This window comes from Trichomycterus rosablanca, chromosome 7, assembly GCF_030014385.1.
Source record: "Trichomycterus rosablanca isolate fTriRos1 chromosome 7, fTriRos1.hap1, whole genome shotgun sequence".
Lineage (NCBI taxonomy): Eukaryota > Metazoa > Chordata > Actinopteri > Siluriformes > Trichomycteridae > Trichomycterus > Trichomycterus rosablanca.
Window position 1 is genome coordinate 30,384,857 of NC_085994.1, and position 13,605 is coordinate 30,398,461.

Here is a 13,605-nt window from a genome sequence, read left to right on the forward strand (position 1 = left end):
AATGCTGGAGCTTTTTAAAACGGAATATTTTCTTTTAAATAGAAGTGTTCTTTAACTGCTATTAAATTGTTTGGCGGACAACCGCCCAACCTGGCAACACTTGAACGCGCAGAGCCCGGTGGGCCTTTACTCGTAGCGCGCCACAATTACTACTAAGTACAGTAATAGTATTAGTACTAAGTAATAGTAGTACTACTTCTGTGTTGGTGGTTGACATTAATGTTAAGAGTATTCCTGCACTGGTTGGTGGAGGTGCTCGGTTGAATTGCGTCCCTGTGTAAACCTGCGTGCAGAAATACTTCCGCAAAAAAGTTGCCGGCGGGTTTGGGTTGCCAAAGATTAATTTATGGTGGATTTGGAGTTTTTGGAACGAGCTCCTCCACCGCAGAGCCGCGTTCTGCCATACTCGTTACTGTACCCAAATGACCCACGTAACGAACGTACGCCATTTGCGTAGCTGTGTGACGTAATTACGTAAAGTACGCAGAATATCGCTTTTATCCCGATATGGTACTTTTTGTATCGTTTGAAAAATTATACCGGTATTATCGTGAACAATACGATATAGCACACCCCTACTAAAAACCTGCTTTCACTTTGTCATTGTGGGCTATTTTGTGTAGAATTATGTGACAAAAAATAAACTCAATCTATTGTAGAATGAGTCTGTAATGTAATAAAACGTGGAGAACGTGAGAGGGGTGTGCAGACTTTCCGGCTTGACTGTATGTTGTTTATTCACATTCACAGAATATTGCAGTCAATTATATTTACTGTCTGAACATGGACACAGTTTTGTTGATGCAAACCACACAAAAAGCACTTCAGAGTCAATAACTCCTGCTTTTGGAGAGGCAATCTGTCTGCTAAATGTGAGTTGCAAGCCAGTTATATTTAATGCTTCACATTTAAAATTCAGTAGAGAACATTTGACGTTGCATTGTAAATCTGACTGGTCAGAATTAGTTTGATCAGAATGATTAGCATTTGTTTGCCATTATGAATGAAATTAAATGTTGTTGTGTTGCCCAGTGCTGATATATTTTATTATTATTTACATTCATGTGGACATTTATTACTGGAAATCTCTCTTTTATGTCCCAAATGTATTTAAGATATTTGGTTCTTTTATAAGTTTACTGTGATTTTTGGGGGGAAGTATGATGAAACCTGCCTGGTCAAAAGTCCACCTAATATTTGGTTATACCTTATATAGTCAAAAGTTTGTGGACACCTTAGCATGAGCATAGTGAACATCACATTCCAAAAGCATGTACATTATATACACTGATCAGCCATAACATTAAAATCACCTCCTTGTTTCTACACTGTCCATTTTATCAGCTCCACTTACCATATAGAAGCACTTTGTAGTTCTACAATTACTGACTGTAGACCATCTATTTCTCTACATGCTTTGTTAGCCTGCTTTTTTTCTGTTCTCCAATAGTCAGGACCCCCACAGGACCACTACAGAGTAGGTATTATTTGGGTGGTGGATCATTCTCAGCACTGCAGTGACACTGACATGGTGGTGGTGTGTTAGTGTGTGTTGTGCTGGTATGAGTGGATAAGACACAGCAGCGCTGTTGGAGTTTTAAAACACCTTACTGTTACTGCTAGACTGAGAATAGTCCACCAACCCAAAATATCCAGCCAACAGCGCCCCGTGGGCAGCGTCCTGTGACCACTGACGAAGGTCTAGAAGATGACCAACTCAAACAGCAGCAACTGATGAGCGATCGTCTCTGACTTTACATCTACAAGGTGGACCAACTAGGTAGGAGTGTCTAATAAAGTGGACAGTGAGTGGACATGGTATTTAAAAACTCCAGCAGCGCTGCTATGTCTGATCCACTCATACCAGCACAACACACATTAACACATCACCACCATGTCATTGTCACTGCAGTGCTGAGAATGATCCACCACCTAAATAATACCTGCTCTGTGGTGTTCCTGTGGAGGTCCTGACCATTGAAGAACAGGGTGAAAGCAGGCTGAAACAGTATGCAGAGAAATAGATGAACTACAGTTAGTAATAGAACTACAAAGTGCTTTTATAGGGTAAGTAGAGCTGATAAATTGGACAGTGAGTGTAGAAACAAGTAGATGGTTTTAATGTTATGGCTGATCAGTGTATATGGCCCTACTAAATTCACAGGGAAATTTGCTTAATTTCCTGGTTCTTGTTTTTCAAAAATCACAGATTTCGAAAGAAAAGTGCCACATTTTATGGCAGTTATTAAATAACATACATAAATTGAATGATAGAATAAATGTAAGCCATAATACACATCACAGCCTACCTTAATAACTGAAAGATGAAAATTCTTGTCTGTGTTTTCACTCCCCCACCCCACGTCCCCAGACTAGTTACCTAAGTAGTGTTTTTAGCTGCTTCAGACTTCGACATCTTGGTCATTTTTTCTAACCGATTACTTATGTAATGGAGCATCTTTAGAGTTTATAAAGAAAGAAATATACTGTACATAGACAAACTGTCGGGAGCATAATACTTTACTGGCTTGTTCTTTTGAGGCACAGCACAGACTTCAGAGAGATTATCACGTGTGTAGAGAAGCACACTTTTCCATTGATTATGAAATCCCCAAATAGACAAAATGCACTCAATACGTAAACACATACTTCAGAAAGCTCTGTTACACTAACGTAATTACCGTACGATTGCTCAGACTGCCTTATATTGCGCCTTATATTTTATACGCTACACAAATGAAAAATGGTAAATCGCTAACCACAAACCTTACATTTTGAATTCCACAGCAAATTGCATATTTCACAGAAAACGGCTTATTTCACAGTCCGTGACACGATTTTCACAGACGGGAATTAGGTAGGGCCTTAATAATATAATAACAGCCTTTAATCTTACTGATGTTGTACTAAAAACCTGCTTTGCAGTTGATGTTGTAGTTCATTCCAGAGATGGGATGAAGGGCTCTATGTAGGTCACTGGAGTTTCTTTGTTTCTATGTTGAAAACATATACAGTGTATCACAAAAGTGAGTACACCCCTCACATTTCTGCAGATATTTAAGTATATCTTTTCATGGGACAACACTGACAAAATGACACTTTGACACAATGAAAAGTAGTCTGTGTGCAGCTTATATAACAGTGTAAATTTATTCTTCCCTCAAAATAACTCAATATACAGCCATTAATGTCTAAACCACCGGCAACAAAAGTGAGTACACCCCTAAGAGACTACACCCCTAAATGTCAAAATTGAGCACTGCTTGTCATTTTCCCTCCAAAATGTCATGTGATTTGTTAGTGTTACTAGGTCTCAGGTGTGCATAGGGAGCAGGTGTGTTCAATTTAGTAGTACAGCTCTCACACTCTCTCATACTGGTCACTGAAAGTTCCAACATGGCACCTCATGGCAAAGAACTCTCTGAGGATCTTAAAAGACGAATTGTTGCGCTACATGAAGATGGCCAAGGCTACAAGAAGATTGCCAACACCCTGAAACTGAGCTGCAGCACAGTGGCCAAGATCATCCAGCGTTTTAAAAGAGCAGGGTCCACTCAGAACAGACCTCGCGTTTGTCGTCCAAAGAAGCTGAGTGCACGTGCTCAGCGTCACATCCAACTGCTGTCTTTGAAAGATAGGCGCAGGAGTGCTGTCAGCATTGCTGCAGAGATTGAAAAGGTGGGGGGTCAGCCTGTCAGTGCTCAGACCATACGCCGCACACTACATCAAATTGGTCTGCATGGCTGTCACCCCAGAAGGAAGCCTCTTCTGAAGTCTCTACACAAGAAAGCCCACAAACAGTTTGCTGAAGACATGTCAACAAAGGACATGGATTACTGGAACCATGTCCTATGGTCTGATGAGACCAAGATTAATTTGTTTGGTTCAGATGGTCTCAAGCATGTGTGGCGGCAATCAGGTGAGGAGTACAAAGATAAGTGTGTCATGCCTACAGTCAAGCATGGTGGTGGGAATGCCATGGTCTGGGGCTGCATGAGTGCAGCAGGTGTTGGGGAGTTACATTTCATTGAGGGACACACAAACTCCAATATGTACTGTGAAATACTGAAGCAGAGAATGATCCCCTGCCTCCGGAAACTGGGTCGCAGGGCAGTGTTCCAGCATGATAATGACCTCAAACACACCTCTAAGACAACCACTGCTTTATTGAAGAGGCTGAGGGTAAAGGTGATGGACTGGCCAAGCATGTCTCCAGACCTAAACCCAATAGAACATCTTTGGGGCATCCTCAAGCGGAAGGTGGAGGAGCGCAAAGTCTCGAATATCCGCCAGCTCCGTGATGTCGTCATGGAGGAGTGGAAAAGCATTCCAGTGGCAACCTGTGAAGCTCTGGTAAACTCCATGCCCAGGAGAGTTAAGGCAGTTCTGGGAAATAATGGTGGCCACACAAAATATTGATACTTCAGGAACTTTCACTAAGGGGTGTACTCACTTTTGTTGCCGGTGGTTTAGACATTAATGGCTGTATATTGAGTTATTTTGAGGGAAGAATAAATTTACACTGTTATATAAGCTGCACACAGACTACTTTTCATTGTGTCAAAGTGTCATTTTGTCAGTGTTGTCCCATGAAAAGATATACTTAAATATCTGCAGAAATGTGAGGGGTGTACTCACTTTTGTGATACACTGTATATTGTTTTACATAAATTTTATATAAAAATAGGGCAGCTGTAGCCTAGCGGTTAAGGTACTGGACCAGTAATCAGAAGGTTGCCAGTTCAAGCCCCACTACTGCCAGGTTGCCACTGTTGGGCCCTTGATCAAGACCCTTAACCCTCAATTGCTTAGATTGTATACTGTTAGTCACTTTGGATAAAAGCGTCTGCTAAATGCCGGAAATGTAAAAGTAAATATACTTTATTAACTTCTCTTTACAATGCACTTGCATTACAATTATTAGATTAGATTAGATTCAACTTTATTGTCATTGTGCAGAGTACAAGTACAGAGCCAACAAAATGCAGTAGCATCTAACAAGAAGGGCAAGATAGAGATTATTTACATATAATACAATTAAAGTGCAGTAGCTACCAGATAAGTAAAAATACAGAGACATATATTAAGAACAGTAAGCAGATAATGATTGTCCAGTGTATAGACTAGTATATAATTACAAAAATATGAAAGGTGACTACAGTGGCTAAATGAATTAACTACAAGGGCTAAATGAATGATAATAAACAGAATAGAGTATATAAGTATAGCAGAAAATATACAATATGTACATACATTATTGTTGTGCTAGTGTGCTTAGTGCAGTAGTGCCATGTGCAAATTTGCAAATACTGATGATATGTACACAGATGAGATAAAACACTTGTAAAAAGTACAAAAGTTTAGTGCGATCCAGGATGCAGTGATGTTTTTAAAGTGGTGTGGTAGAGTTTAGTAGGGTTACAGCCTCTGGGAAAAAGCTCTTTCACGTTCTTTGTGTTATTACATAATAGCAACATGTTTTGCCTGCAGAACAGGCGTTCTGTAATTCCAATAAAAATATGTAATCGTCTTTCTAAATAAAAGAAAATAAATTTTATATCTTATCATGCTTTTTTACTTAACTAATCACTCATTAGCCTACATTTGTGTTTTAACGTCTGCTGTAGAATAGCTGACAATTTTTACCCTTGGTCTGTTGTGGTGTGATTAGGTGCTTAATGCCCATATTTGGGGCAGTACAGCCTATTCCGTTCACACACTCGGATACAGTCGATGTCATGATGCTAATTTTGTACATCGCTCCCCATTGGAGGATGCTAAAATCTGACTGTTTTCAGACATTTAATAAAAATGCTAGGTTATTTGTGAATATGCTGAATCATTTTCTGTTATCAACATTGATATGTTTATGTAATCTGTTTGCAGTGGCTGATAACATTTTTTATAATGTGCACTATTATAATCTTTACTTTAAATAAAACAATTCTGACTTTCTAGCTTATTTCAGTCAGCATGTACATATTGTGTGTTGTCATGGTTGAGTAGTTGATTGCCATAGTAATAGCGCTGCGTTGCAGATATCGGATTATTTTTTGTTCGCCTTCCTACCCGTCTCCGCTCGGCTTACTGGAATACCATCACCATGGCAACCGCTCGTGTTTTTTTTTTTTTTTTTTTATTATATTCCCCTCCTCCTCCTCGCTTCTCTAAATAATCTCCATCACATTGCAGTCGAGCGTGTTGTGCTAGCCTCAGGCCGTTCAAAGAGGCCCCTATAAAAGGAGGGCTTTATTTTTATTGCTTTTCACATTTCTAGATTAGACTGAATATAAGCCCTAGCTATTAGTTAGACTTGCATAGTGATTATACAGTGAATAGATGCTAATAGTTAAGTTGGTTAAGATTTGTAATAAAATGATAAATTGGAATGAATGTTAAAATTTATTGTTTGGTGGATTATAGTATATATAGTATATACAGGGGTTGGACAAAATAACTGAAACACCTGTCATTTTAGTGTGGGAGGTTTCATGGCTAAATTGGACCAGTCTGGTGGCCAATCTTCATTAATTGCACATTGCACCAGTAAGAGCAGAGTGTGAAGGTTCAATTAGCAGGGTAAGAGCACAGTTTTGCTCAAAATATTGCAATGCACACAACATTATGGGTGACCAGAGTTCAAAAGAGGACAAATTGTTGGTGCACGTCTTGCTGGCGCATCTGTGACCAAGACAGCAAGTCTTTGTGATGTATCAAGAGCCACGGTATCCAGGGTAATGTCAGCATACCACCAAGAAGGACAAACCACATCCAACAGGATTAACTGGACGCAAGAGGAAGCTGTCTGAAAGGGATGTTCGGGTGCTAACCTGGATTGTATCCAAAAAACATAAAACCACGGCTGCCCAAATCACGGCAGAATTAAATGTGCACCTCAACTCTCCTGTTTCCACCAGAACTGTCCGTCGGGAGCTCCACAGGGTCAATATACACGGCCGGGCTGCTATGGCCAAACCTTTGGTCACTCGTGCCAATGCCAAACGTCGGTTTCAATGGTGCAAGGAGCGCAAATCTTGGGCTGTGGACAATGTGAAACATGTATTGTTCTCTGATGAGTCCACCTTTACTGTTTTCCCCACATCCGGGAGAGTTACGGTGTGGAGAAGCCCCAAAGAAGCATACCACCCAGACTGTTGCATGCCCAGAGTGAAGCATGGGGGTGGATCAGTGATGGTTTGGGCTGCCATATCATGGCATTCCCTTGGCCCAATACTTGTGCTAGATGGGCGCGTCACTGCCAAGGACTACCGAACCATTCTGGAGGACCATGTGCATCCAATGGCGGTGTCGTGTATCAGGATGACAATGCACCAATACACACAGCAAGACTGGTGAAAGATTGGTTTGATGAACATGAAAGTGAAGTTGAACATCTCCCATGGCCTGCACAGTCACCAGATCTAAATATTATTGAGCCACTTTGGGGTGTTTTGGAGAAGCGAGTCAGGAAACGTTTTCCTCCACCAGCATCACGTAGTGACCTGGCCACTATCCTGCAAGAAGAATGGCTTAAAATCCCTCTGACCACTGTGCAGGACTTGTATATGTCATTTCCAAGACGAATTGACGCTGTATTGGCCGCAAAAGGAGGCCCTACACCATACTAATAAATTATTGTGGTCTAAAACCAGGTGTTTCAGTTATTTTGTCCAACCCCTGTATTTACACATATATAAATACACATTCGTATTTATATTATAGCTCTAATGCAATAGTGGATGAAGGAGGCCACAAATGACCATACGAGCAAAAATAACCCTGCAATTTATGCTGTTCTGTTTAACTGCATTGTATTTTAACTACCCATAGTCTGCTATTTCAGTGAGAATAACAGGATGTAAATATATGTTACATTTGTTACTGTTGTGTCTTTATCTGATTTAGTGTTTGTTCTTTTTCCCAGCTAATCAAAATGAAGCCTGAATCTATGTATGTCACGGTCTGAAGGTGGCATGAAGACATGAATCGTTCTCTTGTTTACTCTTCCTGCAATGAATCCCGATCCGCCAGCTTGAGAGCGTGAGATTAATGGAAGGCATGACGGAGGAGTTGGGTGGGCAGTCGGAGAGAGGACAGGACGATATCAGTCCTGTATTACCTAACGACATGCCTCCGATCGGCAAGGACTCCGTCTGCGCACCCACAGACCCTGACAAAGATGACACAGAGCCGCCTCCTGATTGGCTAAAGCCGCTGGAAGACTGTGAGGAAGAGGATGACGTGAAAAATGATGAAGTCAAGAGCGTTAAGAAACGTGGGCAAAGAGCTAAAAAAAACGTTAAGTATGTACTTCTTCTTTTTAGCCTTTGATTGTTGATGCTGCTTTATTGTATTTTGATTGTCTTACAGTTCCCCTGAAGTCAAGAACACAGTTGTGTTAGTGTGCAGTGTTAGCTTAGAGCTTGAGAAACTATAGTTGAATCCTTAAGCAAGATCCCTAACTCGGACATCAAAGCAAGCCGAATGTAATTTTTAATTGATTTTAAATCTGCTTATTCCTCTTTATTTTTTGTTTGGTAGCATTAGCTAATCATTAGCTTTGTTCCAAAAAAAGTTTGTTGCAGTTTATTGTGCCTGCAGAAACACTCCCTTCCGTCAGCGATCAACTGCCCCTTGTGCAGGTGCCTTGATAAGGCATCAGAGGCCTCAATTGCAGCAATAATAATGAACCCCTGCTCCATAGTTTCTTTTGCCATTGACACGGCCAGTCGTGTATGTGTAGACGACCAGCTGATTTATAGCACAGCTGAGATTTAACTGGACAGGCATATTAGACTGCTGCACCACCTGAATGCCTAACCATACATCTTTAATTGGAGACAGATTTGGACTGCAGACAGACCAGTCAAGCACATGCACTCTGTGTCTACGAAGCCACGCTGTTGTAAAAAATGCTAAATGAGGCCTGGGGTTGTCTTGCTAAAATAACCATTGACATTCTAGGAAAAGATGTTGTCTTCATTGCAGCTTTGTCCTCTATGAGATCCCAATATACACCCCTGGGTATTCTTACTTTTCTGGGAATGTTTTTGTGTACGCTGTCTAGGGCTGTCGCGCTAACCGCAATTTTGAAATACCGCGGTATAGACCAGCCAACCGCAGGGCATGCCAAGCAACCGCCACACCGCGATGTTCACGTTTTTTCTTTTTTTTTTTTTGGTTGCAGGGTCCATCTTGTTTTACGCTTACATTTGGGCGTAATAAATGTTAAATAAAGGCTTTGTGTTTTAAATGGAAACAATGGCAACATTAATTATAGGCAAGTTTATTAATCATCAAATTGAGTTCACACTCAATAAAATACTTGTAATTTAGACTTTATTTAAACATGCTTGGCGTACTAAAACACTTAATGACTGTTAATATGGCATTGCAGCCTGCAAATATTCTCTTGCTGGCTTGCTGGAATGATTTAAATGTATTTATTCGTTGAATAAAAATTTATTGAAACGAATAATAACTTAAAATGTAGTATATATTGTTATGTTAATTATACCTAATAAATAGATGGTTAATAGTGGCGCGATAACCAGGCTAGATTTGCTCTGCTCTCTAAAGTCGCATGCAGGTACAGTACGTGTGAATTAGTGCAGCGAGCACACACACCATCAGAGAGAGTTTTAGTGCCGTCGGGAACATCGCTACCCCACTCAGATCCTCTCTGGAACCACATCAGGTGAACATGTTGGTTTTTCTAGCGCGCATGATAATGCAGGTTTAAGGTCTTACAGACTTTATTCTATTTTTATTTTTTTTTTACCATATTTTGATTAGATGTGCATTTAAAATATTTAGCCTAAACACTTTTTTTTTTGTTTTACAGTGTATATCTATTCTAGGCTAGAAGCTAAATTTAAACCTTTTTTAATAGAGAAAAGACGTGCATTCTTATTGCGCATCTTAGCTCTGTTCTGTATTTAACAATAAACACGCATTTGATTTGTCCTAAAGCTGTCTCATCTTTGTCATTATAAAGCAATAATATACCGAATCGTAGCCTAACAATAAAGCTTGTTTATATAGCTCTAAAATCCAGATAAATTAAGTAATTTTTTATATGCAATAATATCGCATACAATAACATTGTGTTGAGCCGCGCTAAATATCGAGAGGGGAAATTCTTTCACCGCCACAGCCCTAACGCTGTCTTTTAATGTGTAGGTTATCTTAATGTCAGCATGGATACAATTATTTACATAATATTCACTAAACCAGTGGTCCCCAACCGCCGGGCCCGGTCCGCGGGTCGTTTATTACCGGGCTGCACAGAAAGAATAAGTAATTAGAGATTGCTACAGGAGCAATTAAATTTTCAATACTTTTTGGGTGTTATTGTCCCCAATCACCACTAGGTGGGAGCAGTGTCTCGTTGCAGCGAAAAAAGCTCAGGATTCCCACTGATTTTCCATTTCTATAGTTATTCTATTTTAAATCCCCCCACCCCCGCTGGTCCGTGAAATGATATCTTATATGAAACTGGTCCGTGGTGCAAAAAAGGTTGGGGAACGCTGCACTTCATTTTTCCTTTCTTATTATGACCACTATAGCTTTTATTTAAAAATCTATCATTTTATGCCAAGTGCGTAAGACCCAATTTTCAAACCCTTACTATATGAAAAGTTGTGTGTGGTGTACTGATTTTACACACTATAATGCGTGATAGTATTAAGCTGTAAATGCGCTGATTATGCTTACTTTGGTTCTCACGTATCATGTTTAAACATCATGTTTATATCTCACCCTGATATATTTAATAAAAAAGTTATTTGGATCTCCACCACTTAAAATAATTTCCTCTAGGATCCAAAAACGAATTATGGTTCCTGCTCTTGTGAGGTGCCACATCGCTTTCCTTTCACATCGCCACTTTTTAGAAGCACTTTGGGAGTGTGACATTTTTACTGGAAAAATGTAAAAACATTTGTTGTCTATTTTTATTATTTTTCTAAATATTAAAAACCTGAAAAAAACTCATACCATTACGTAAAAATTAATAAAACTAAAAATTACTTTTACATTTACCACTACGTAGATTAATAAAACTGTGTTAAATAATTTTTAGTATGTTTGCCATTACATAGATAATTAAAACCATGTAAAATTACTCTTAGCACATATAGAGGTGCCATAAAAGACATTAATTTCAATTTATAAGTGTCAGTGATTTATCTTCAGTAAACACTTTATCTGATTAGGGTTAAAACTGGTCCACTTGATTGCAACAGCGATTCGCACCTAAGATCATGCACATACAGTGGTGTTCAAAAAAATAGCAGTGATTTTAAAAAAGCAAATAAAGCACAAAATCATTATAATAACTTTTATTTCCATAAATGCAAATGCACTGAAAATACTACACTTTCAATTCTAAATCAAAACATTAACAAAATTTAGCCAGTTTGTGTTAATCCTTTACAGAAAGTTAAGAAAAATGAATATTAGGCTGTTCAAAAAAATAGCAGTGCCAGCATTTTTCTTTAAAAACTCAAAAAATTTATCTGTAACATGAAAAAATGTTTGAAGTTTCACTTTACTTTAAATTGCTGAACTAATATTTAGTGGCATAATAATTGTTCCCGAGATCTGTGTTGCATGGAGTCGACCAACTTCTGGCTCCTCTGAACAGGTATCCAGTCCAGGATGATTAGACGACATTCCACAGTTCTTCTGCAATTTTGGGTTTTGCCTAAAAAAAACGTGTTTCAGATATCAGCCCACAAGTTCTCTATGGGATTGAAGTCAGGGGATTGTGCTGGCCACTCTTATTACTTCAATCTTGTTTGTCTGTAACCAAGATGTTTTGGGTCATTGTCATGTTAAAACACCCATTTTAAGGACATTTCTTCTTCGACATAGGGCAACATGATCTCCTTAAGTATTCTGATATATTTAAACTGATACATGATCCCTCGTATGTGATAAATAGGTGTAACACCATGGTATGAAAAACATCCTCATATCATCATTTTGTACCGCCATGCTTTACTGTCTTCACAGTAAACTTTGGCTTGAATTCAATGCTCGAGGGTCGTCTGACATACTGTCTACGGCCACTAGACCCAAAAAAAAACAATTTTGCTTTCACCAGTCCACAAAATGTTCAGCCATTTCTCTTTGGACCAGTCAATGTGTTCTTTGGCAAATTTGAACCCATTCAGGACACGTCTTTATCTTAACAACGGGACTTTGCAAGGAGTTCTTGCTGGTAAATTGGCTTCACTTAATCATCTTTTGTACTTACTGGTAACTTCAGATGTTCCTTGATCTTTCTGGAGGTGATCATTGGTTGAGTATTTGCCATTTTGGCTATTCTTCGATCCATTCGACAGTAGTTCCACGCTTCCTTCCGCGTCTTTCAGGTTTTGGTTGTCACTTCAAGGCATTTGAGATCATTTTAGCTGAGCAGCCTATAATTTGCTGCACTTCTCTGTATGTTTTTCCCTCTACAATCAACTTTTTAATCAAAGTACGCTGTTCATCAGAACAATGTCTGGAACAACCCATTTTACCCAGTATTTCAGAAGGAAATGAGCTATGACCAACCTGTGCAACATTTGCCACCCTTCTACCTTAAATAAGGGCAAAAATTGACACCCGTTCTTCTGCAGAATGAATGACTTCACCAATTGAACTCCTCACTGCTATTATTTTGAACAACCCCCTTTAAATCAATGCTTCGATTACTCAGAGTGAGTGGCATGCATGTCCTAATTGTTGGGTTTGTTTTGTTTTCATTACTCTACTACACTTTCAAGTAAATTTTTTGCCATGTAGAAATATCACTTCTACTAAAAACAGGGATTTATCAGGTTAATGGTGTTGGACTGCTATTTTTTTGAACACCACTGTATGTCTCATAACATATCTCTTTCTTATTGTATTCTACAGGGCAGGACGAGGAAGGCGGTCATTGTTGGCGAATAAGAATAACTGGGAGGACTGTCCTGACCTGGGCAAAGGCTGGAAACGAAAATTGATCATGTGGGGTGATGGTAAATCAGCTGCTTATTACCTGAGGTACAGTATTTACACTGGATTGTCTAGTTTAAAGGAGGCATCAGCATATACTGCATATAATGACATTTGTAATATGCAATTAAGCAGAGTTATTGTTTTAATTTTGACTAATTAATCTGCATTACAGTTTATTTTTTGCGGGATAATAACGTAGGCCATAAAATTGTGAAGCTGTGAATTGTGTAGCATAGAGTCGTTTCTTACCATTTCTACTGAATGTTATTGTTTTTAATGTTTGTTATGAAAGCCATACTAAAATGTCCTAATGTGTTTATTTAGCCCCCCCAAACATGCTTAATCATTCTCAGCTAAAAAAAAAAAAACTAAACTAATAATATAACCATAAAACACATTGGAGATTTTTGTTCATTTTTAGTGTATCACTGCATTAAACAGAATTATGTTCTTTGAATATAAAGTTCAAAGTGAAACTGTAATTATCTCACTTCATTTTTACTACAATGCTGCACTAGGTTTGTTTACTTTTATTTTGTAAAAGAACATTAAGCAATAGCTTGGATGCAGGCAATTTTTTTCCTACAGCACTGCAGAGCTATTCAGTTGTTA

At 38.9% G+C, this 13,605-nt stretch overlaps 1 protein-coding gene across 4 annotated transcripts in view; it reads left to right on the forward strand.

Moving 5' to 3' along the window:
* mbd1a (methyl-CpG binding domain protein 1a) overlaps positions 1-13,605 on the forward strand; it is a 69,918-nt gene that overhangs the window by 23,846 nt on the left and 32,467 nt on the right. For all 4 annotated transcript variants that reach the window (XM_062999212.1, XM_062999213.1, XM_062999214.1 and 1 more), the window contains exons 2-3: positions 7,925-8,303; positions 12,910-13,038. In XM_062999212.1, the coding sequence (XP_062855282.1) occupies positions 8,050-8,303; positions 12,910-13,038 (383 nt within the window). In that variant the 5' untranslated portion in view covers positions 7,925-8,049. The remainder of the gene's footprint in view (positions 1-7,924; positions 8,304-12,909; positions 13,039-13,605) is intronic.